The 22,631-nt window shown below is 43.3% G+C and overlaps 1 protein-coding gene across 5 annotated transcripts in view; it reads left to right on the top strand.

Annotated features, from left to right (window-relative positions):
• LOC104941584 (ankyrin-1-like) overlaps positions 1–22,294 on the top strand; it is a 57,734-nt gene extending 35,440 nt beyond the window's left edge. Inside the window, exons 1-13 of one of the 5 annotated variants that reach the window (XM_010766709.1) lie at positions 9,554–9,730; positions 10,313–10,439; positions 10,532–10,561; positions 16,513–16,614; positions 19,593–19,691; positions 19,928–20,026; positions 20,285–20,383; positions 20,575–20,760; positions 21,113–21,211; positions 21,307–21,405; positions 21,502–21,600; positions 21,786–21,983; positions 22,092–22,294. In XM_010766709.1, the coding sequence (XP_010765011.1) occupies positions 19,641–19,691; positions 19,928–20,026; positions 20,285–20,383; positions 20,575–20,760; positions 21,113–21,211; positions 21,307–21,405; positions 21,502–21,600; positions 21,786–21,983; positions 22,092–22,289 (1,128 nt within the window). In that variant the 5' untranslated portion in view covers positions 9,554–9,730; positions 10,313–10,439; positions 10,532–10,561; positions 16,513–16,614; positions 19,593–19,640 and the 3' untranslated portion in view covers positions 22,290–22,294. Of the gene's footprint in view, positions 1–9,551; positions 9,731–10,312; positions 10,440–10,531; positions 10,562–14,753; positions 14,915–16,512; positions 16,615–19,592; positions 19,692–19,927; positions 20,027–20,284; positions 20,384–20,574; positions 20,761–21,112; positions 21,212–21,306; positions 21,406–21,501; positions 21,601–21,785; positions 21,984–22,091 lie in introns of those variants that run through there. The other 4 variants (XM_010766710.1, XM_010766707.1, XM_010766708.1 and 1 more) reach the window with 4 other exon arrangements.
• Positions 22,295–22,631: the final 337 nt, after the last annotated feature.

The raw sequence follows: 22,631 nt of genomic DNA, 5'->3' as shown, positions 1-22,631 counted from the left end.
ACCCCGTGTGTGAGCGGGTCTAGCTGGCTATAGCAGTGTTTGTTTGATCTGTATCTCCCCAGAGATTGGGAGCAGGACTGATCTGTAACCTTTCCTCTGTCTGTTGGTCTGGAGGAAGAAGTTTGGCAGATTGTCCGTCTGATTCGCTGAGAGGAGCAGACAGTCGAGGTGCATTTCTGGGAAATAAACGAGTGTTATCTGGTTCATGTCTGGAGCTAACAGACACAATAATTACTGTTAATTCAACCATTCTTGCTGTTTACTTTCTGGCCGTCTGCATACATATTGTGAACACAGTTTCTTATCTTTAGGCCCATGCTGGAACACAATGAGCTGTTTCCATGCATCTCAGTGAGGGCCAGACGGTTTGCTTTTCTCTGTGTTGTTGTGTTAAAGACAATTCATGTCGTCTTCTGTACTGCACAAATGTGGTTGCACATTTCTAGATGTGAATTCTGGGTAAGTACACTGCACTTTGTGTCCAGGTGCCTCTCGCACAAGTGTGATTGTTAAGGAATCCCGACTCACTCCAGTGTTTAGGTTACTGCTCATCCGTCCGTGAGCCTCCAACCATCAGATCCTCCTCCATTGATCGCCATCAGTGTGGCGTCGCCCTGCGCTCACCACTGTATGTGTGCCATATCGTGCTTTCACACTCACACCACCACTCATCCTAACCTAGCCTGTTTCCCACAGGCAGAGCTTTTTTTTGGGAGGGAGGGGTTGGACAAGCAAGACGGGATGGGATAGGGTGGGGTGGTTACTCTTCCTGCTCTCTTCCTCCTCCCCTCCCTCCCTCCACCTTGTTTTCTACCTGTGTCTTAATATAATGTTCACCTGTTCCTCTTTTTGAATCTTTCTCATTTCCTTGTCATTGTTTTCTGTCCGCTCTCCTCCTCTCCCCCACCTCTCCCTCCCTCCCCTCATCTCTTCTGTCTCTCTGTGTCGCACTGTTGCGATTAACTGGGCTCTGTCTTTATGTCGTATGTCCTTTTAGGCCCACGCCGTGCATCGCTGGCTAATCGATCAGGACAGTAGTGTGAGCTCTGAGCTGCCGGATGGCCAAGGAGTATGGCACTTTGATGATGAAGTAAATATCTGCAACACGTATATCTGGCTTTTTCCTATTTCTATATATCTATATGTATATATATATATACTGTATTTATGACCATCTTGTACCTGTCACATAAAGTTTGTGTCACTGTTGTTGCTCTGCTGTGGTTGTTTTTATATTTATCTCTTGTTTTTGTTGTGTGTGGCTTACAGTATGGTATTGTAGTTCTGGTTACTTGCTAGTGTTGCTGTTGTGCTGTGAGCTGATTCAGTCAGGTGTCGTGGGATCAGGCTGGAGCTTTTTATTTGTTCCTGTACATGCTTGACATATTGTCCTAACTTGCTAATTTTAATTTATTCATTTGGTGGTTTTTATATGTTCCCTTTCTTTCTTTTCAGTCTCACATAATGATATATACCTGAGTGTGTATCTGTATCTTTATTCACATCTATATCGGTGTCTGTGATTTCTCTGAAATTAATGTTATCAAGCAGCATATAACAAGGCAAGAGTCCACGGGCAAAATATAGACCTGCTTTATTTCTGACTGGATACGAGTTTTTAGCAAGTCTGCGTATCTTTGTCATAAAGTACTTCAGACAACACAGGTCCACAGTAGTGATAATAGACAACAGTCTAATTATTTTTCCTGTGGGTTCTTCTGATTTATACAATATGCTTGTCATTTGTACCACTGTGTCCGTGTTTAGGATTAAATCAAAAACATCGTGTGTGTGTTGTGTTAGAAGGAAAAACATGAAGTGTGTGAGGGATATGTGTGATTTGGAGGAGGACCTATCTTTCTTTATCAGTGTGTTTGTGTGCATGCTTTGTTTCCGTCTGCATGGCTTCAGTTTGTGTATTAGTGTTAGACTTTATGTGCGTGTCTGTGTCTGTGTGTTTTCCACTGTGGTGTTTCTGTGGTAGATGTTGTGCATGTCTTTGCCCGTGCCTTTGATCTGCCGTGGTTGTGTATTGTGGCTGTTGTGCATTTCCTGTGTCACTGTTGTCATGTGCTGATCCTGTGATTTGTCTGGTTGTATCTGTTTTAAACAGTCAGGGACACATTTCCCAAAGGTTTTATCCCACCTATCTAAGAGATGATCTTGAGTCCATTTCCACTCTGTGGAGGAGAGATCATCTGCGTGCAATAAGGCTTCTGGGAAACTTGTTCCAGACGATCCTAGCCCATGGTGATTTCCCCTCATATCCCACCCCCCTCTTGCTCTCATGTGGAATTCATTAACCTACTTTACCGATCTCTATATTGCTCCCAAACACTGTGGAGCAACATTGGCTTTAGCTTTATTGAACCCCAATCAAGCTAAATGATAAGAACAAAATTGGCTGAACACTGAGGGAACACACAGTTTTATTAACACACAACAATTTGGAGTATTGTCTTTCCCTCGGTGATGCTCATGAATGCGTTTGCATTTGTCAGATTTATATTCCTGGTTTGAATTTTCCTTTAACTTTTGTGAGTGAATGTGTTTGTTTGTCTTAATATGTCCGTTAGGCCAATACAATTTAAGACTCAAAGCAGTAGGAACTAACACCTAGTCTCATTTCTAAGCTTTCCACACAATACCAACCTGATACAGGAGGAGTTTGGCGATTGTGAGGTTGGCGCAGAGACACACAAACACCTTGTATGCAGATAAAAAAGCAGTGCAGTTATGGAACTCTCTCACTGGCCCTTAGTCAACACAGAAAAACAATAGCAGCTTAAATAGTCAATAGTGCCTGCTTCCTCAACAACTGTTTACTAAAGAGTTATAAAGTAGTGATACAGTGTCCCATTCTTCCAGTAGCCCCAAACCAACCAACTGCTCCGACCTCTGCTTAAAGAAAAGCTATAGTTTATCACAACTTTTACATTCAATCTATAACAAAACAATTGATGAATCAGTGAGTTTCTGAAATGCAGCAAAATGTGAAAATTGCCATTATACAGGTTATAAACAAGCTGACAATTAAGTCAGAAGATAGTGTATGGCATCAACTCAGGGCGTTAGCCTTGCTACGAAGTTTATTTGTTTTGAATGTGCGTGAAATCAGTCTTTGGATTAAACAATTTATTCGGCTTGTGCCAAATTGGATCAAATAAATGGCCGCCATCTTGGAGTCTGGTATGGTAATTTTGATGGATGTCTCTAATGGACTGTATGAGACGAGTAATGTTTTTTACCATTAGCTTCTGTTTTCAATTTCAATCTTACCTAATGGATCATATAATGGTGGCAGAAAAGTAAACAAAAGTAATAGAATGTATTTTTCCTTTAAAGTTCACTCTGGCCTCTTTTCTTTTTATTATTCTCAGCTGTCAGAGCCTGCGAAATCGAAAAACCATTAAGAATAACGGTCAGTCAGCTAAACGGTGATGGAAAACTCCCAGAAGCCCTAAAACCGGTCTCCCAAACCAAGACTCGTTCCCTGAGGGCTGATTTAATTTACACCAAAATCTAACGCTTCATCAAATGCCCGGCACACCCGCCCTCTGTTGTACAACAGAAGTGTGAGATGTCAGAGGTCTGTGTAAAGGCCCCGTCCCCTTTGCCACCATTAATAGTTATTGGGCCGGGAGAATACTCCTTATCACCCCACAGCTCTAATTACCCCTCAGTGAGTCCTTGGAGACAGATGCTCATTGAGCCAAGCCCCATTCGTCACAGTGCGGCTGCATGGCAGACTCAATATGAAATAAAAGCAAACTGTCACAGCCCACACTGTCACATAAATTCTCCCCCGCCTCAGTTTCTGTTTTCCAGCTGCTCCCGGCCCACTGTAGATGCAGACTACATTAGGAAGCCCATTCATGTCCAGCCACCAGCAGTTGGCTGTAATTTGTTTCGGCTATGGGGGCAGAGTTTAATTTACATGTGAAAGGCCATGGTGTATTCAAATATTGTAAGTCTAATTTTTGTCCCAGGGTTATTGATACCAGCTTCACATAATTCAGATTAAGGTAGAGGGGGCTTAACTGCTATTGTGCAAAACTGCAGAAATCGTGTAATAATGTTTCACTTGGCTAGATACCAACTTTAGGAAGAAGGCAGGAGAGCAGGTTCCTCCTCGCCTTGCTGACCCATTAAGAACCGATCTTTTCTGGCTTTTAGCAACAGTGAAACACCTCATGGGAACAATCTGGCCCACAAAGAGTATTTTCAATGGAGCCATCCAAAATAGCTTTAACCTTAATGGCTTTATAAATCCAGACCACACCTTCAGAACAGGTTCACCGTATACCGGGTCATACATTCATCAAAGTTCATCTTTAAACGTGGACGTTTCAAGCTTTGAGTAGGAATTAATGTAGCATTTCAGGAGGCAAAAGTAACTGAATGCAGTTACATGATGCTATGCTGCGACATTTCACAACTCAAACAATACAACGGCCAGTTAAAACTAAACAAAAGTGTTTTATAATTTAGTCTCAAAGTGAAGATCCATTTAACCTTTTCCCTCAATGTTGAGCTGTATGCAGAAGGACTAAGAAAACCCTTTCTAATTGTTTTCACTGTTAAAAAAAAAATTACTTTTCCTCATTTTAACTTCCATTTATCTTATTTGAAAATCAAACCAAGTTTCAATACCATTTTTACTTTGGTTGAATCGATCAGTTTGAGTTTCTGTGTGACAAAAGAGAGAACGAGAAACTGCGCGACAATCTATGTGCATGCATTTGCGCATGTGCATGAGTTTTAGGTGAATGCGCAGAGTGCATGGTAAAGGTTGAAGTATACTCCAAAAGAAGTGCCGGTCGAAAAGTTTCAGATGTAAAAAAGAAAGAAGGTGCACATTTCCAAGTCCTCCACATATTTCAACCCTATGGTATGAACCACGGTGAGGAGCTGATTGGCTGTCTGGGAATAGGAAGTACGAGAAAAATCAAGAACAAATTTGAAACAAAAGCTCGGACAGAGCTGCTCGGTTTCACAGACCTGCATGTCTTGTTTTCCACACAGACCAGAACAGCAAATACCATTATCTGTTCTTCCTGCAGTTGTTATAATATATTTTACATTTTTTTTAATAAACACTTTTGTTTTCTTTTTGGAAAGAAGGGGGATACACATTTACTTACAATTTAGTTGTGACGTCAAACACGCTGGACCAAATGATCAGTATGCATTGTAACCGGTGTCTGATTGACTATCAGGATTATTCTTTTTTGTGATATATGTATAAGGCCCACCTCAACTTACACCGTACCCTTATTAGACAAGTGGACCAGCCAAAATGCATTTTCACCTCATGTTTTGGCACATTTCTATGATAAAAAAGAAGTCTTTTTTTATCATAGAAATGTGCCTCCTCACACGGTCGGACAACGAGTTGCACGTCCTTCAGTTTGAGTATACGGCTGCTTGAACTGTACGCCTGCATTGGGGGGGGATTGCCTTGACCTGCATATGTGTTTGTTGAATGTGAGGCAGCGTGTGTGTTATGCACCTGCATGTATTGCACTGTACTGTAGGTGAAATTGTGTGAGGATGCGTACATGAGTGTTTGTGTGTGTGAAGACTGTGAATGTGTTTACATCTGTATGTGTGAGGCAGCAATAAAGTAGTCCGACGGAGGCAGGGGAGTAATTGACGTCAGTTGTATTACCTCTTCTGACTGCCCTTGCAGTGACGGATGAGAGCATCTGCCTTAATTGCTTATATTTAATATTTATTAACATGCCAATCTCAGATGCACATGGCAGCTCAGCCTCTTGCCCCTGAGGCAGCAGATATGAACGCTTCAAGCAGCATAAAATATACATTTGTTTTTTAAATTAAGAGCTGACCATACATTGAAGTCTGTGGGTCTGCAGGCATCGGCTTCAGTGTAGATACCATGATGATGGAAGGTGTGTTTAAGAGAGGGGAGGGGAGAGAGGGGCTGACTCAGCGGAGCTCTGCAGATGAAGATGCCATCATCCTGCCAACAAGACTGTGGAAGAAGAAACTGAGGCACACGTTCAGTGAAGCATCCCAAGAACATGTATCTATCAGCGCTGTGCCCAGTCCTGCTCCATCCATCCATCTCTTCTTTAAGCCTTTTTTATTCCCGGCCTGTTTCCTCACCGCTTCCTCTCTTTACGGTGAGAAATGAGGCTGGTGCTGCACTGAGGCAAGCCCAAACAAAAGCTTTGAAAAGCCACTTTCCCCATTCAAATGGTAAAGGCTGCTTTGAGCTCACAAGCAGACGGGTTTAAAATAGGATGTCATATAAAGTAGGGAAACTCACAAAGTTTTGTAAAAGAAATATGACTTTGAAACACCAACCGATACATCAGCCATGCCAATCTTATGATCATTGATTTATCTCTGCATATATTTGGGCTGATGAGTAAGGTGCTGTTCAGAAATGTGCTTTGATTAAATCACAATACATAGATACAAAAAAAAAATCTTAGCTTGTTAACATTTTCACAAAAACAAGTATTGGTACATTATTGATATCATTAATAACATTCTGAACTTTTTTTAAACTAATATCAATTTTGCTGTAAAAAAAAACCGTTGGCTCTAATCTGCAGTTGAATATATATATTTTTTTTTTGCTGCACTTTTTCACCAGAGCACAGTACAGTTATATTCTGATTCAACAGGAACAGCAGCAGGTGAACTCCCCGTCCCCATGCAGTTTGTATCTCGTAGTTTAGGGACATTACATTAGGTCTAAATAGAGTCTGAAAACTTGGACCGCTTCGGCTCTGGGTCCATTAAACAGATTGAATTATGGCCTGGCTGCTGGGATCCTGTCTGATGCTGACTCGAGCCCGGCTCCGACTGATGGTTAGAGCTCTTGTCTTAAAGGATGTGTTTAGAGACTGCACACACAGGAAAGGAAGACAGCGAGAGTTGTGAGGACAGATTCTGTCCACAGTGATGCCATCTCTTTCTCCTCCTGCACATCTTCACTCTGTATTTCCCCTCTCCACTGCGCCTCCCCTCTTATGAAGATTAATGGCAGCCTAGCCCTTTTCTGAAATATTGCTGCTGCCACTCTTCTCTATTGCCTTCATCTTTCCTGCTCTCCTCTCCTCCCTCGCCCGAGTATTTCTAACTTCCTTTTTTTTGTCTTCCACAGGTCATTCTGGCTTTGTATGTTGAGGTGCATGTGCATTTGATGAGGCGTCTTTATGAGCAGTATGTATGATCATTTTTAAATATGGGAGGATGCTCTGACATGTGTTATGTAATCTGTCTGCTGAGGGAAGGCAGGTCTAACACCCGCTGCTGTTAATGCCGATTCAAACCGCTCCTGTATCAGTTCAGTATTCTTAATGTAGCTTGTGAGGACGTGCTGTGGCACAGGGTAAGGAGTTGAAAGTGTGTATGTGTTATGTGTAAGTGTGTTAGGTGCCAGCGCTGCAGTAATCATCCCGACCCAGCCCTGCCCTCTGCTGCAGGCCAACACTGCAGAGCATCAGGCCGCCACTAGAGGGCCGTTATGCCTGATAGAGATTGTACTTAATCTTCCATTGAAGCCTATATATTTTAAGATGCACAATAAGTTGACCAACCTTCTTTAATATTGCAAAAATGGAAATGATCCCCACCAGGTTTGCACACAGAACATTTAGCATTGCAGCCAGTGATGGAGGAGGTGTTACTAAACATTTAGACCTGTTTAATCTGTGGGATGTCAGGCAGCGTGGGTGTGTGTTTCTTGCCAGTCAACTGCAAAGAGTGTGACATGTTAAAGAAAGACCGCTCACACACCATCAGTGTTTGTTTTCCGTCCCCTGAGACATTGGGACACGGGCAATAAACCACCACAAGCAGCACACGTGGACATCTGAAGCCTTTATCCTGCCAACAAGAGGGGCTCCACACAGAGTGCAGAGGGCACGTCTGTCCCAAACCTAAATCAACCCTGGTACAAAACCGGAGTGTAGCCTACGCTTCACAATGACCTTCAACCTCCCTCAGTCAGACTCCTGACTGTTTGCCGTATATCATAATACATCTCTGCAATGACTTGTTGAGTTTTACATTAGAATTGTTCAGGGTCAAGCACTCCAAACATAGAATAATATGCTTTAAATTAGTGTTTGCCTTATTGGGATTACATTATTAAAATATTTGTTTTACTTTTAGTTCATCGGTAATGTTTCTGAAAGCACTGTTGTGCAAAACTTTAATGTGCAAAATACTTCTTAAAAGTGTCAACTTCCAGTTTCACACTTTCGTAACTTGAACAAACAAGTGGCCAAGTCAAGATCATGCTTGAATACACCTGTCAAACTAAGCACTTTCCTCACTCTGCAGACACATGTCAAACTCTGTACATACATTTACTTCTAAAGTAAAATATAGAAGTAAAGTTCAAATAAGCAAAGCACATTTTGAGTGGAGACTTAAAGTTGAACTTGAACTCGTTGGCATTAGACACCTCCAGAGTGAACCTTCGTCATCATGAGGACCTGATGAGTTATCTTTCTTCTCCTCAGATGAGCGCAGTGACTTCAGGCTGAACCAGAGGAGGTTTATGTCAGAGGGGAAGAGTTGCAGTCCTCTTTTCCTTGAAGACCACAGGATAATTTGTCATGACTTCATGGACATTAGTGTCTGCAGGCCCCTGCCTCACATTCTTTGGCAGTGGAGCTCCCATCTGTGTCCAAACTCAATACCGTGGACAGGAGAGACATCCCACGTGATGTTTTTGCCCAGGTCACGGTCCAGCGGCACTGAGAAGTGCGTACCCTTCCCTAACATCGCCCCCTCCTTCCCCTCTCCTACGAGCATTTATCTCTCTGCATGGTTTTGGCAGCGATGTGCTTTTCCCAGCATTTAGCCAGAGGAGGGGAGAGGTAGAGAAAAGGAGGCCTTTTCAAGCAGGGAATGACGGACGCTTTATTAAAAGAGGCAGGGCCTTTTGAGAAGCTGGCCCCTCCGTGCTCCCCCCACCCCATGTGTCTGGCCCATTGTCACAGGGCGGTGGCAGCAACCCCCCCGCCATGCGCTTTGTCACTGTAAGTCACCTCACAGACTGAAACAGAGCCGCTCTGAAAAACACACCCATTCTCCACAGTAACTACGCTATTCTGGTATCGCCTGGTCCCTGAAAAAAACATGATTGTCTGGCTGTCACAAAACATACAGGAGACATAGAAGGGCGTGACGTGTGGGGGAGAAGGGACAGGAGAAAGGAGGGATACAGTGGGGGTGACGCAGAGTGATTGGGGGGCAACAAAACCTGAAAGGTGGGAAGGATAGATGAGCCGGAGAGCAGAGTGTAGAGTGTGAGAGAGGATAGGAGAAGGTTGAGAACAAGCTGGAGACGGAAAATAAGTTTGAGGCAAAAAATTCAAGAAATAGGAAAGCATCAAAAACTACCAGGAGGCGATCAGGAAACCGAGCGTACGCTTTTTATTTTTGGCTGTGTGTGAAATGTGCGTCTTTAGATACAAGCAGCATTCCTCCAGAGATAAAAACCCTGGGCCCCTCGACCCCCACCCTCCCCAGACTCTCCACCCACCATGCTTACTCAAGTGTGTGTGTCTGGGCGTACGTGTGTGTGTGTTTACGTTGGATGGGGGTCTGCGTGCCCCGTACCACAGAACTCGCAGGGGGCAACAGAAAAGACAGCTGTGTGTTTTGAGAGACACTGAAAACGTAAGAAAGAGAGAGTGGAGGGCCAACAGGCATGCCAGTCAAGACCGTCACTTTTGGAGTGAGTACCACCTTCTCCTCTTCACCTTCTTCTAACTTCATCCCTTTTCCTGTGTCTCTCCTTCCCTTCGAATCATCTCTTTCCACCTGTACGCTTCTTTACCACTCTTATTATCGTGCTGTGTTTTTTTGCAATGTTTCCTTCTTATATAATATCCGTGGTTGCATTTCTCAGATGTAATGCACCTGCCAATGCTCCCTGTCTTTTACGTCAGAAAGTCATGGGCATGTTTTTAGTCACTGGCTTTGTTCAAAGTTTTAAAGTCCTTTTATTATTTACTTTGTCTCTTAAACATAAATATTGATGTATTTACTTCCGCATCAGCTTGTTTTGTAGACTTCTCCGCAGCTTCACTTTCAAAGCTTGTTTTTGTTTTCAGTCCTGAATATGCTCTCATCCTAGTGACATAGAAAAAGAGAGGCTGAGAGAGAAAGAGATGCAGGTCATTGAGACGTAAACATTGGTCCTGTTTAAGAAGTGATCAGACGTTTGTACAAACTTGTGATTAACTTCTTATGTTTTTAATCAAAGCTCTAAAGCAGTAAACAAGTTTTAAACAACATGGTACATCTTTGCTTACAGCCCCAAACATACTGTAGCCTGTCCAGATCAAACTCGTCAAACGGAGCCTCCCATAGCAACGTATGAGGGGGTTTGGTCGCCTGGGAGTTTCTTTGAGGGTTGTGATGCATGTGCGTCCAAGATTAGTGTAAGTGCGTATACATGTGGGTGTGTATCATGTTCTGTTTTTACTCCTTAATCTTGTTTTTGACCTCATGTGTTCCTCTGTTTGATGTTCAGATTGTATGATGTCAACCAGGATTAGCTGTGGTAAGTAAACTGGAGGTCAGTAAACTGATTAGTGGGTCAATTAATGAGATGCTTTCAGTGTGGTCTCACTGAAGACTATAGACTGTTTAATCTACTGAGCCTGCGGAGGTAATGGCAGATCAGGGCGGACGCCCACAAGGCCCTGCTGCTGGATGTGTTTGAGGGCTAATTTAGTGTCAACCGCAGATAACCTCGGGGAACTGGAAGTGATGATGCAACTTGTAGAAATGTAGCCGTTTGTGTTTCGTCATGCAGTCTGAGGAGGAAATGCAGTTATTTTAGCATTTTTATTAGTAGTTGGTTTGATTTTTTCACTTTTAAGCATTTCAGCTTTGTACTATTTAATTATATCTACCAAAGATAAGACACAGTTGCATGTAGGTAGACCATAAAAGTGACCACTGATCAAAGCCAAAACGTACTTGTAACTACGAAAAACAGCAAGCAGTAGTGGAGGAAGTATTTGTTTCCTTTACTTGAGTAAAAATAAGAATACTAAATTGTAAAGTAAGTAAAGTTATGTATTCAAAATGATCTGTTAAAGAATGAAGTATCATACTGAAAGGACCTTAAGTATTGAAAGTTGCAGTATTTATTGTGCAGAAGGAGGTTTACAGATCATTATATGCAAATTGTACGTATACTAATTTGATTAATCTAACTAAGCTTTAACATAAAAGCATCATTTTAATGCTCAACATTGAGCTAGTTTCTACTCATTTGATATCGGGATAATTTAATTTATAACAGTTGATTTAAGGTGTCACATGTTTAAAAATGTTCACTCTGAATTATAGTGTAGTTGAGGTGCATACAGCATAACATAGAAACATTCAAAAAAGATAAGACTACTTCAAATGTTCACTTGCAGTACGTGTATACTCGTATAAAAGTACTTGAAAAAATACTTTCCAGCTCTGTGAAAAATAGTACTCACAACCCCTTTAAGCATTCAATTTGTTCTGCTGTTTGTAGCTGAAGCATTCTTAAGTTACATTAATGATAAGATGATTGCAGGAAAGTTTTAATATGTACTTTTACTTGTTAGACTTCCATTTTACAGATTTCAGATCTGTCTAATATCTAGACTTAATTTTCCCTCTAGTCCCTCGAGACGATTATATTCTGTATAATAACTGTGCAGTTGAACACAGGATGTTTACCATATCTTGATCCTCTCCTCCATAGCTTCCAAACCCTATCTCCTCCTTATGGCTTTCACCCTCATTGTCCCGCCACAAAAGCTCACACTAACCATGACAATCTCATCTACAGGCGCAGAGGCTGAGGCAGGGCCAGATATAAAGAGACAATCAATGAGTTCGGCCGGGACAAACAGTGGGATACAGAGAGGGGGAGGCTGGGAGTGTGAGAAAGTAAATAGTAAAAATGGGACAAGTTGCTTTGCCACATAGAGGGAATAGAAGCAGACAGATTTACATACAGACAGAGTTGAGTAGGGGAACATAGCCGCTATATCACGGTACGCTCACTAGCTTCCCGTAAATGTGTCCAATACTGATCGGTCCCTGGGGCCTCAGTCCTCTGACTATACACTCACTAAGTCTCTAGCTGGAAACAGCGCGATGCTTCTGAGAGATGAAGGCAGAGATGAAGCCCCAAGACAGAAAAAAAAAGAGCAGAAAGAAATCAATTTCAAGACCAAGTGCAAGTCAGCAGAAATCAGGTGATAAAATGGCTGTTTAAGCACTCTGCAGTAATTTCCATATCCGCTGTTCAGTGTTGCCCTAAAACGTATAGAAAGCGTCCAGTCGTTCTGTTTGTTTTAAATACTTTGAGGTGTGGACTTTGGCTGGGGGAAATACAGCAGATATTATCCAGAGTTTTTGGTGTGCTTACACGATTTATGTTGTTTAAAGTTCAGGGAATGATTGCAAGTGAAGCATGACTTGTGACATGCTGAACATACGTACTGTAGGCACCTTATTTTCACCTTTCTGCTGGCTGTACAAATAGCTGTGGTAGCATTTAAAATATTTATGATTTGCACCTGGCGCTGTGTCTGCAGATTCGTGTTGTTGTTGTTGGTGTGCGTGCGTGTGTGTGTGTGTGTGTGAGAGGGAGGGACTGTGCCTGTGTGTTGTGAGTTTCATGGTTATTCTTATAGAAATACTGAGATTCTCTTGAGTCGATAATAGTCCATATCCAAGAGAAACATTCCCAGAGCTTTGCTTGAGAGAATCATTATTTGTCTCAGGAATACATTGGGAAAAAATGTGGCTCTCTCTTTTGTCTCAATGAGACCTCTTATGTGGGGGCTTAACCCTGTCATGCCTGCACACTTTTATCTATGTTAGGTAGCAATTCATTGAGCTAGAAATGGTAGGTGATTGCCTTCGGAGCCACCAAAGAAGCCATCATTCGCTTAAATCATAAAAAGAGACAATTCAGACATAATGATTTAAATGAATGCTCTGCTGCTGAAATTTCTCTGAATCCCATAGAGCAGTAAATGATCTGTAAGAAATCCGGACACAGTGTGCATGGCAGCAAGCAGCCACTGCAGAAAAATATGAATGGAGATTATTTTCTTCAGATGGACACATAGCAGAGTTATAATAGCCAATGTGAAGCTAACAGTGGACGCAGAACAGTGTTCCCAAATCCTCACCTTCTTTATAATTAGATCACAAACACAGTTTTGAAACCGTGGGAGTCTTTCTACAATCCCATTCAAGCCTTGCATTGTCTCATGTCTCCCCCTCACACACACACACACACACACACACACACACACACACACACACACACACACACACACACACACACACACACACACACACACACACATTCAATCTGATTCCATTCAGAATTGTCGCATATACACAGACAATCGATCCCCTGTGAAAATGATGATTCTTCAGGTCTTGCATTGCAGAAGATCGGGATTACAGCGTGTCTCCTCATGCATACATACGCACACATACGTATACGTTGAGTTTCCGAACACTGCAGTCCACCAGCGAGGCGGTGATGTCATTCTGTCTGCTGCAGCACCAGCAGAGGAGGCGAGGAGGGGGAGAGTGAAATGTAAGAAGCAACGGGATGGAGACGGGAAGAAAGGCTGAGCTGAAGACGGGGAGAGGGGAGTTCAGGCTAGAGGATTTGTTTGGGATGAGATAGGGGAATGATTTGACTTGGTAATTCTGAGCCTCATTATTAGGAGCCTTGCACCGTCGCATCCTGAGGACAGTGTGTTGATATCACTAATGTTAACCATGGGGGTGCTGAGAAGGTTATTGTCTGTTCCGTTGCTCCAAACAGAATGATAAAGCTTCTGCTTCGACCCAGAGCCCTGAAGCGTGTCTATAGGAATAATCAGAGAGGGACACATTCATCTTAATCGTCCGGCAAAATGCAGCAGTGGAATTCCACAGGACATCTTTAGGCTGCTCCGTGTGTGTTTCCCCTGTAAGATGCCTGTGCACTGTACCTATTTTTACCACTGATAGTGTTGGGTGTGGTTCCATTGCATCCTTATCTCAAAACAACACACTCCCCTCATGACGCAGGCAGATACACACAGCAACATGCAGCACTGACCACCAGGAGAGTAAATCAGCTGCAACCAAACATAGCTGCAGTCCTTCTGGGGCATATTAGAGAGTCTCTGTAGTCTCGTAAACTTCAGCAGGCTGTATCTCGGGGGCAGTGAGCTGAGTCCGGGGGGCTGGGAATCCTCCAGAGGGGCCTCAGTCAGGGTCACCATGGTTTTACCGTGCTGCGGGACCACGTATATTTGTGTTAGGTTGTGTGTGTTTTTGCATCAGCTGTATTTGCAGCTACTTCGATGAAAGGATTTTCCTTGTGTCACCATGGCAGAGTCTGCAAACAATCCAGACTCCACTACGTTGTTTATGGTTGCTGTGTGGGGATTATATACCTGCATACAAAGATACAAAGTGGTCAGGTCCTAATATTAATCATTTAAATGTATCTATCTATTTATAGAGTAACACACCTTGAAGTTTAACTGTAGAAAGTGTGTGTGTGTGTGTGTGTGTGTGTGTGTGTGTGTGTGTGTGTGTGTGTGTGTGTGTGTGTGTGTGTGTGTGTGTGTGTGTGTGTGTGTGTGTGTGTGTGTGTGTGTGTGTGTGTGTGTGTGTGTGTAGTACGTTACGTACGTACGTAGTAGTACGTACTATAGTAGTAGTAGTAGTGTGTGTGTGTGTGTGTGTGTGTGTGTGTGTGTGTGTGTGTGTGTGTGTGTGTGTGTGTGTGTGTGTGTGTGCTCTAGAGGAGGAGGTTTGTGGGTTTTCTTCAAAGTGAGAGTCATGGGAGTAAGACATTAGGAAGTGGGAGAACATGGATAACCAAGACAGCTTGGCAACTGTGAGTAAATACAACTGTTTGCTGAGACACTGTACAGAGAGCTAGTCTAGAGAGTTTAAATTTGTATTTATTTAACTGTAGGTTCTTATAAAAGCAATCGTTGTAATGTCATAGTTTTGTACATATATATGTTTTGCTTTACAGTACGCAAAGTGTTTACTTTTGTGTGTGAGTGTGACTCAGAAGTGTTATACTTTAGAGTATGCCTCTTAGTTTTCTGTGAGCAAACTTAAAATAATTTATTTTTTTGGAGAGAATGGAAATGACTCAGAGGCCAATGGCTCCAATAAGTAAAGGTTCTCACATTAAGTCCAGGATGTATGTTTTACAACTTTAAAACGACCTGCATGAAGTTCATCTCATAGTATACACTTTATAATTAGATAAATGTTGTATCTAACAAGAATCTTGTCAGTCGCCGCTTTGCTTCCTCGATCAGCTGGAAGAAACCTTCCTTTTAAAGTTTTCTGTTGCCCTGCCAACATCGCCCCTGCCTTCTTTAAAGTGACCTCTCTCTGCACAGCGCTGTGCCATTTGTGTCCTGCTGAGGGTGTGTTGTGTCATTTGTTGCTATGACTCAACTTCAGGCATGTGGATCCTTTCCCTTTTTACTCACGGTCGTTCCATCTTTGTCAGAAGTGGACCAACAATCCTGTCAAAACAACAGGCGGCAAAGCCTAAAGCACTGTTTATAAAGTTGAGAAAAGCTACTTGGCAGCATATGGTGATTTTGTTTTGGATTTGAAAATGAGGTTAGTACACATTTATTCTATGCGTCTGTGAACATATATATATATATATATTCTGAATGAATGGACGGCTGATGAGCAGCAGTGTCAAGATAGCTGGTAAGATGGAGAGAGGGGATGGGCAAGGGGAGAGAGGAGATTATGTAAATGAAATAGAAAAAGTGCAGCGTTTGCCGCAGTCGAGCTTCTCCCTGTGGTTTTCCCTCGGTCTCTGGCGCTTCTCCTCTTCTCCCATGCTCTCCCTCGCTCTCCCTCTGTGCCGCATGAGTGATCCTGTATCAGCTGCACCCCAGCCTGCCTGGGAGACGCATAAAGCTTCAGACAAAACGCAGACAAAAACACTAGACGTGCCATGTGCCGGCCCGTGAGTCGGAATCACCAAACTCTCTCTCTCCTCTTTGCTATGCACCTTGTGTCTCTTTTCTTCTCTTTCATTCACACACACATTAAGCTTAGAGTCCAAACAAAGAGCCAGGAGACACTCAAGGATCTGTCTCTATTATCAAAGATGCCGTATCACTTAAATCACAGACTTGTGGACACATTGAGAGGTTTTGAAGTCCAAGGAGCTGTTCACTCCAATATTTCACCCCACCATAGACAAACACATTTCAAGGTGCAGATCTCAAACTGCACTGTCCAAAATCTCAAGGGCAGAGGGACATGAGAGGAAAAGTGATGGATTACGACTGAATGGTTTCAGTCCTTCAAATGTCCCTGAAGAAAATATTAACCAAACTCTGTCTCCCTCTCCATTTTCCCTCTCTACTCCTCTACTTTATGTGTCTCTCACTTCCTCTTATACCCCGTATCCCCTCCTCTCTTCTCCTCTCTCTCTTACGCCTCCAGGCAGATGCTGGCAACAGTTTTCTCCGAGCGGCCCGATCTGGCAACCTGGACAAGGCCCTGGACCATATCAAAAATGGCATTGATATAAACACAGCCAATCAGGTGAGAGAGCTGCACATTCCCCAGTTTAAGTATCAGGAAGTAAAAGCCTCTAACTGGAAAACGCATGTACCTGTAAGCCATTTAATGTTATCACTACTCCACTTTCCATTCGTGGTTTAATTGACGATAAAACTGATATTGAATTGTACTGCGTTGTAGTGGCCAGAATATAATATTTATGAGTATTTGTTTGCCACTTATGACCCACAGTGGCATCCTGCCAGGATTGAGTCTTCCCTACTTTCTAAGATATGAAATACAAATTCAGGAGGTGGTTTAAACAATACTGTAGTAATGATGAATGTAATGACATTGACAAACAGTGAATTGATTAAGTCATTATAAAACAAAATAACATGGTTTCATTTGGGATTCATGTTTAAAGAATGCTCTGCTTAGATATTGTCCATGTACACCACCATTATGTTGTATTATTATTTCTTAATAAATGTGTTTGGTGTGCATGACGTGTCTTGATCACTGCTGTAATGTGCCTGTGCCCTCAGTATGTGCATGCTCAGGTTTTAATCATTGGCTGAAGGTGACAGGAGGAGCTCACAGGGTCTCCAGGGAAGCTGATAAATGGGGCAGGGGCTTCTCCTTTGCCTTGTGTCTTCCATCCTGCCTCCTTTACTCTGACGGTTGTTGCCTCCTTTATTCTAACGGTTATTCCCAGGAAGAGGCAGCGTTAGTGGGGAGGACTGCGGCCTTCGGGCTACTGAAACTTGGCCAAAACTTGCATGTATAAAAGATTCCTCGGCCTCATTAATCTAACTTAGTCAGGTTTCCCTTCCATTCACTTATCCTTGACACTTTGTAATTAAAGCTGGCAATGCTTCTGTCCGGATTTCTATAAAGCCTATTATTATGCTCCATAGCAGACCCACATAACAACAGATGTATTCTTGTAAAGTGGCCTTTTACTGGCAACTCCTTCAGTGTGATAAATGGAGACACCCAATGGATTATAAATATAATTACATGCAGAAATACAGGCTGATACGGGAACGTATAAGATTAATGTTCCTGAATTTCACTATTTTTTTATTTCGTTTTGTTGATAATTGTTGTATGAAATTGTAATTTCCACTGTTTGGTGTTAACTGTTTGAGTTAAAGTGATAATCTACAACATCCTGGCTGTAATTATGAGACCCCATTGCACACACATTGCCTTGCAGTTTTTCACCTAAAGCCCACATGTGTTTGATTTAGCATGTTTAAAATTATTCTGTTACTATTTTGTTTCTGGAAAAATTTAAAATGTCTCGCCAAATCAAATTTAAGCCAAGCAACAGTGTGTGATGACAGCAAAGTCAGGCATTATCCTTACACTACATTACACTTTATTTAGCGGACGCTTCTATCCAATGCTACTTATAAAAGTGAATTCAATCTATAGAAAAAAAAACGAGTCCTGCAGGTACATTATTATATTATCAAAATTAAAGGTGACCTATCATGCAAAATGCACTTTTGTACGTCTTTTATACATGAATATGTGTCCCCGGTGTTCCAGGGAACTCACCAAGTGTCAGAAAACACAACCCTCTCTATTTTCCTCCATACCCAAATCTCTGAAAAAGGGGCTGCAACGGATCTGATACAGACTGATCCAGATTTGAACACTTCTATGATGTCACAGAAGTGGCGCTACGGCTATTGGGCCAACTCCACCAATCAGGAGGAGACAGCCACGGACATTGCCTTTGGAAAGCGCTGGAGACGCTGTAGTACATATGCCAGGCCTGTAGATGGNGGCTATGGGCCAAACTCCACCAATTCAGGAGGAACAGCCCACGACATTTGCCCTTTGGAAAGCGGCTGAGACGCTGTAGTCATTATGCCAGCCTGTAGATGGTGTGTTCTCACAGACCAGCCCATGATGCAAAAATACAGGGTGTTTAATTGACGCGGGCCTATCCCCTGTGTGCCTTGGCAGGCTCATGCATGATCTGTTTGGTATTTTGAAAAATAAAAAGTATAAATATGCCTTATATAGGTATGGTCCTACACTATATTATTCAAATATAGCATGATAGGTCCACTTTAACAAATAGTGGGCTTTATACAATAATAGGACACTAAATGTACATTAACCCTTTAATTATTAACACAAGTCTCAGGTGAATCTCTACTCTAGCAGCGATTTGTATTTACATTTTTACAATAAGACAGAGTGAATTTATCTAACTTTGAAGTTGGTGAGATCCTTGTTGTGTGACTGTTGGTCCTGATGCTGTGCGTACAGGCGGAGGCTGTGTTTCCTGTCTGAGTGGAAACCTCTCTCCAGCACACTGCCTCACTCCTGCCCGCCCCTTCTTGTGTTTTCCCTCCTCTTCTATCCCCTAACAGCTTCTCCTCTCCTCTCTCCTCTTCCTCTGTTGGTGCACTGTTTCCTAACTCACCTCCCTTTTATTCTTGCTTTTTACCTCCCTCTCCCCTCCCCTCCCTCTCCTCTGTCTGCAGTAGAGTGATGGTGTGCTGTGGTCTCCCCACTCAGAGGAATAATATCAGTGGTGTGGGAAAGGTCCAACCTCACATGTCCTGTGCGGCTGAAGGAAGGCTGTGTGAGGTCAGACCTATCCCACACGGCTCGTATTCTTCCCAGCCACGAGACCAGCGGCCTGCCATCCCCCTCCGTCCTCCTCTTCCTCCACCTCCTCCTCTCACTATCATTAATCAAAAGAAAATGTTCACATCCTGATTTTCATCCCTGTAGACATTGTTTCTGCTAATGACCACTTTGATTCTGAGAGTACTGCATGTGTGGTGTCCAGTGTAAGTATGTAAGAAGTGTATTTGCCTGCCTTTGGTTTGTGAGTGCTGTTGTCGCTGTGGTAAGAATTAACCAGTTGGCATGGCCTACATGTGTTTATGTGTATACGTGTGGTTATTTACTGTTAGATCAGGAGATATCTGTATTCATAGTGTGTTGAGGACCCTTCAGTATGAGGTCTTCTCTGCTCTCTCACTCAGAATGGGCTCAACGGGCTGCATCTGGCCTCGAAAGAAGGCCACGTTAAAATGGTGCTGGAGCTACTCCACAATGGGATCGTACTGGAGACCACCACAAAGGTAAAAATCCACTGCATAAAAGCTATAATTTTCTCAGGAAATTACTCTAAATAAATCTGAAAACTCACAACTTTTGAATTCACAAGTAACATAATATATATATATTTAAAGATCTTTCTGCGTATGAAACATAACATGTCCATAACCCACTTTTTTTTTATTACAAATTTCACCTATAATCTTTGTTCGTGCTCGGTATGACGTGTGTGTGTTTCTATGTAACTGCGTTTGAACAGAAAGGGAACACGGCCCTGCACATCGCGGCCCTGGCCGGGCAGGAGCAGGTGGTCGCAGAGCTGGTTAACTACGGGGCCAATGTCAACGCTCAGTCACAGGTGAGTGCGGCTCTCACTGCGGATGTCTCGGGACACACTGAGGCTCCTCAGTGCTTAATATGTGAACCCAGCTATCCCATCTGTTAACAAGTGTATGTGTACCTATATATCTGTATTTCGGTGTTTCCTTGTCTCTGTACATCCTTGTACGTGCATCTGTGACCGTCTTCCTGTCTTTTTTTTGCTGTGCTTGTGTCTCCTCTGCTGCTGTGTGTGTGTTTGTGTGGGGGTGTCTGTTGTGCGTCTTTCTGAGAACAGAAGGGTTTTACTCCACTCTACATGGCTGCACAAGAAAACCATCTAGAGGTTGTGAAGTTTCTTCTGGAGAACGGAGCCAATCAGAGCATTCCAACTGAGGTACTAAAGATCAAGGAGCCGAGAAACGTTTTTAAAGAGTAATCTCCCAAACTCCTCAACCCCCCATCGTTGCTGATCTAGAAATCGTTGTGTTTCCATTCTGTTTTGTTCTCATGAGCTCTCTCTATTTACTCCTCTCTGATGTTCTCTCCACGAGTCAACTAGTCTTACTTTTCTTCTGTGCGCGGCAGGATGGATTCACTCCTCTCGCCGTGGCTCTTCAGCAAGGACATGAGAATGTCGTAGCCCTGCTCATCAACTACGGCACTAAAGGAAAAGTCCGACTACCTGCGCTACACATAGCAGCCCGCAACGACGACACTCGCACAGCCGCAGTGCTCCTGCAGAATGACCCCAACGCTGATGTACTCAGCAAGGTATGTATGTGTGTCGGCATGCATGTGGGCAGAAATGAGTGTAGACATGTTCACTACATGTACGACATCGATTGACGTTTAAAAATGCATGCTCTTAATTTTGCAAGGTACTTTTACAAGTGTTATTTTGATGCAAAGATGTGTTGATTAGCAGGAATGTGGCACAACCTGCAAATGCTTGAATGTAAAATCAAACTATTTTGTCCTTTTTAAATAAATGGATAAGTGTGATTTTGAAATGTATCAAAGTAATCGTGATGTTAATGCTGGCCATTATAGTGAAGTCCTAGCCCTGGGCAGTTTTGAATGAAAATGCAAAGCTAACAGGAGTAACATGTTCTCTCCCCTGCAGACTGGATTCACGCCCCTCCACATCGCTGCACACTATGAAAACTTGAACGTAGCTCAGCTGCTGCTCAATAGAGGAGCCAATGTCAACTTCACCCCAAAGGTATGGAGTAATTGATGTTGTTGGAAAGTCCATCTCTGTCCTTGCTGTCTGTTGTCTTTCTGTGTGCCTGTCTAAGCGCCTGTCCCTCTCTGCAGAACGGCATCACTCCTCTGCACATTGCAGCCCGACGGGGGAATGTGATCATGGTCCGACTCCTGCTGGACAGAGGGGCTCAGATCGATGCCAAGACCAAGGTGCAGCAGACATCCATCGTATAACATATTTAGTTCTCTTACAGTCTCTCATTTCATGGATCATTAACTAAATCCCTAACAACCCTCTCTCTTCAGGATGAGCTGACCCCTCTGCACTGTGCGTCCAGAAACGGTCACGTGAGGATCATAGAGATCCTGCTGGACCATGGAGCCCCCATACAGGCAAAGACAAAGGTAATCCACCTTGATACAAGAAAAGTCAATTCTCTACTTCACTTCAAAATGAACTGAAAAAGTGCAAATCATTGAGTTTGTATGTGAAGGAAAGGGAGAGTTTGTGATAGATTACTCTTACTGCTGCTTCTTGATTTTCTAGATGGTTTTCACTACAAGTTGTTTCCTGTTTCCTTTTGTTGCAGAACGGCCTGTCTCCAATCCACATGGCAGCACAGGGGGACCACATGGACTGCATCAAGCAGCTTCTGCAGTACAACGCAGAGATTGATGACATCACACTGGACCACCTCACCCCTCTGCATGTGGCGGCGCACTGCGGCCACCACCGCATGGCCAAAGTACTGCTGGACAAAGGGGCCAAACCCAACTCTCGGGCATTGGTCAGTGACACATGCACAGTGACATGAACACACAGTCGATGTATTCAAGCATTGCACACTTGCTTTGAATCATCGTGGGGATTCTAATATGTCCTTTGTTTCTTACAGAATGGCTTTACCCCTTTGCATATTGCTTGTAAAAAGAACCACAAGCGTGTGATAGATCACCTGCTCAAACATTCTGCATCGATAGAGGCTGTGACTGAGGTGAGCAAAAACATCTCACTTATCATTATATTCAGGGGCGGACTGGGACTACAAATCAGCCCGGGACTCTCCACCGGCCCACTTCGGTACCGCAAGTAATGAATTTCCGCTAGTAAATTGTCAATGGGGGCGGGGGGTGCTAGTGACTTATCCGACCGGCTCACATCGTCCGACCGGCCCACTTCAGTACCGGCCCACTTCAGTACCGGCCCACTTCAGTACCGGCCCACTTCAGTACCGGCCCATCGGGATTCGTCCCGAAACGTCCCGATGCCCTTTGTCCTGAGACCCTAACGGCCCGTCCACACAGCAGCGTGCGTTGACGCTTCACCATTCACATTGAATGGGGTGACGTCACTTTTAGCCGAACTGCATTGTGGGAAGCGACGCGGAGTGTTGCTGGCGTGGCTCGCTGCAAAAGTTGAGCAATGTTCAACTTTT

The sequence above is a fragment of the Notothenia coriiceps genome, unplaced genomic scaffold, assembly GCF_000735185.1.
Source record: "Notothenia coriiceps isolate Sejong01 unplaced genomic scaffold, NC01 NC01_scaffold00003522, whole genome shotgun sequence".
Lineage (NCBI taxonomy): Eukaryota > Metazoa > Chordata > Actinopteri > Perciformes > Nototheniidae > Notothenia > Notothenia coriiceps.
The sequence above is the reverse complement of the archived record's forward strand: the minus strand, read 5'-3'. Positions and strand labels throughout refer to the sequence as shown.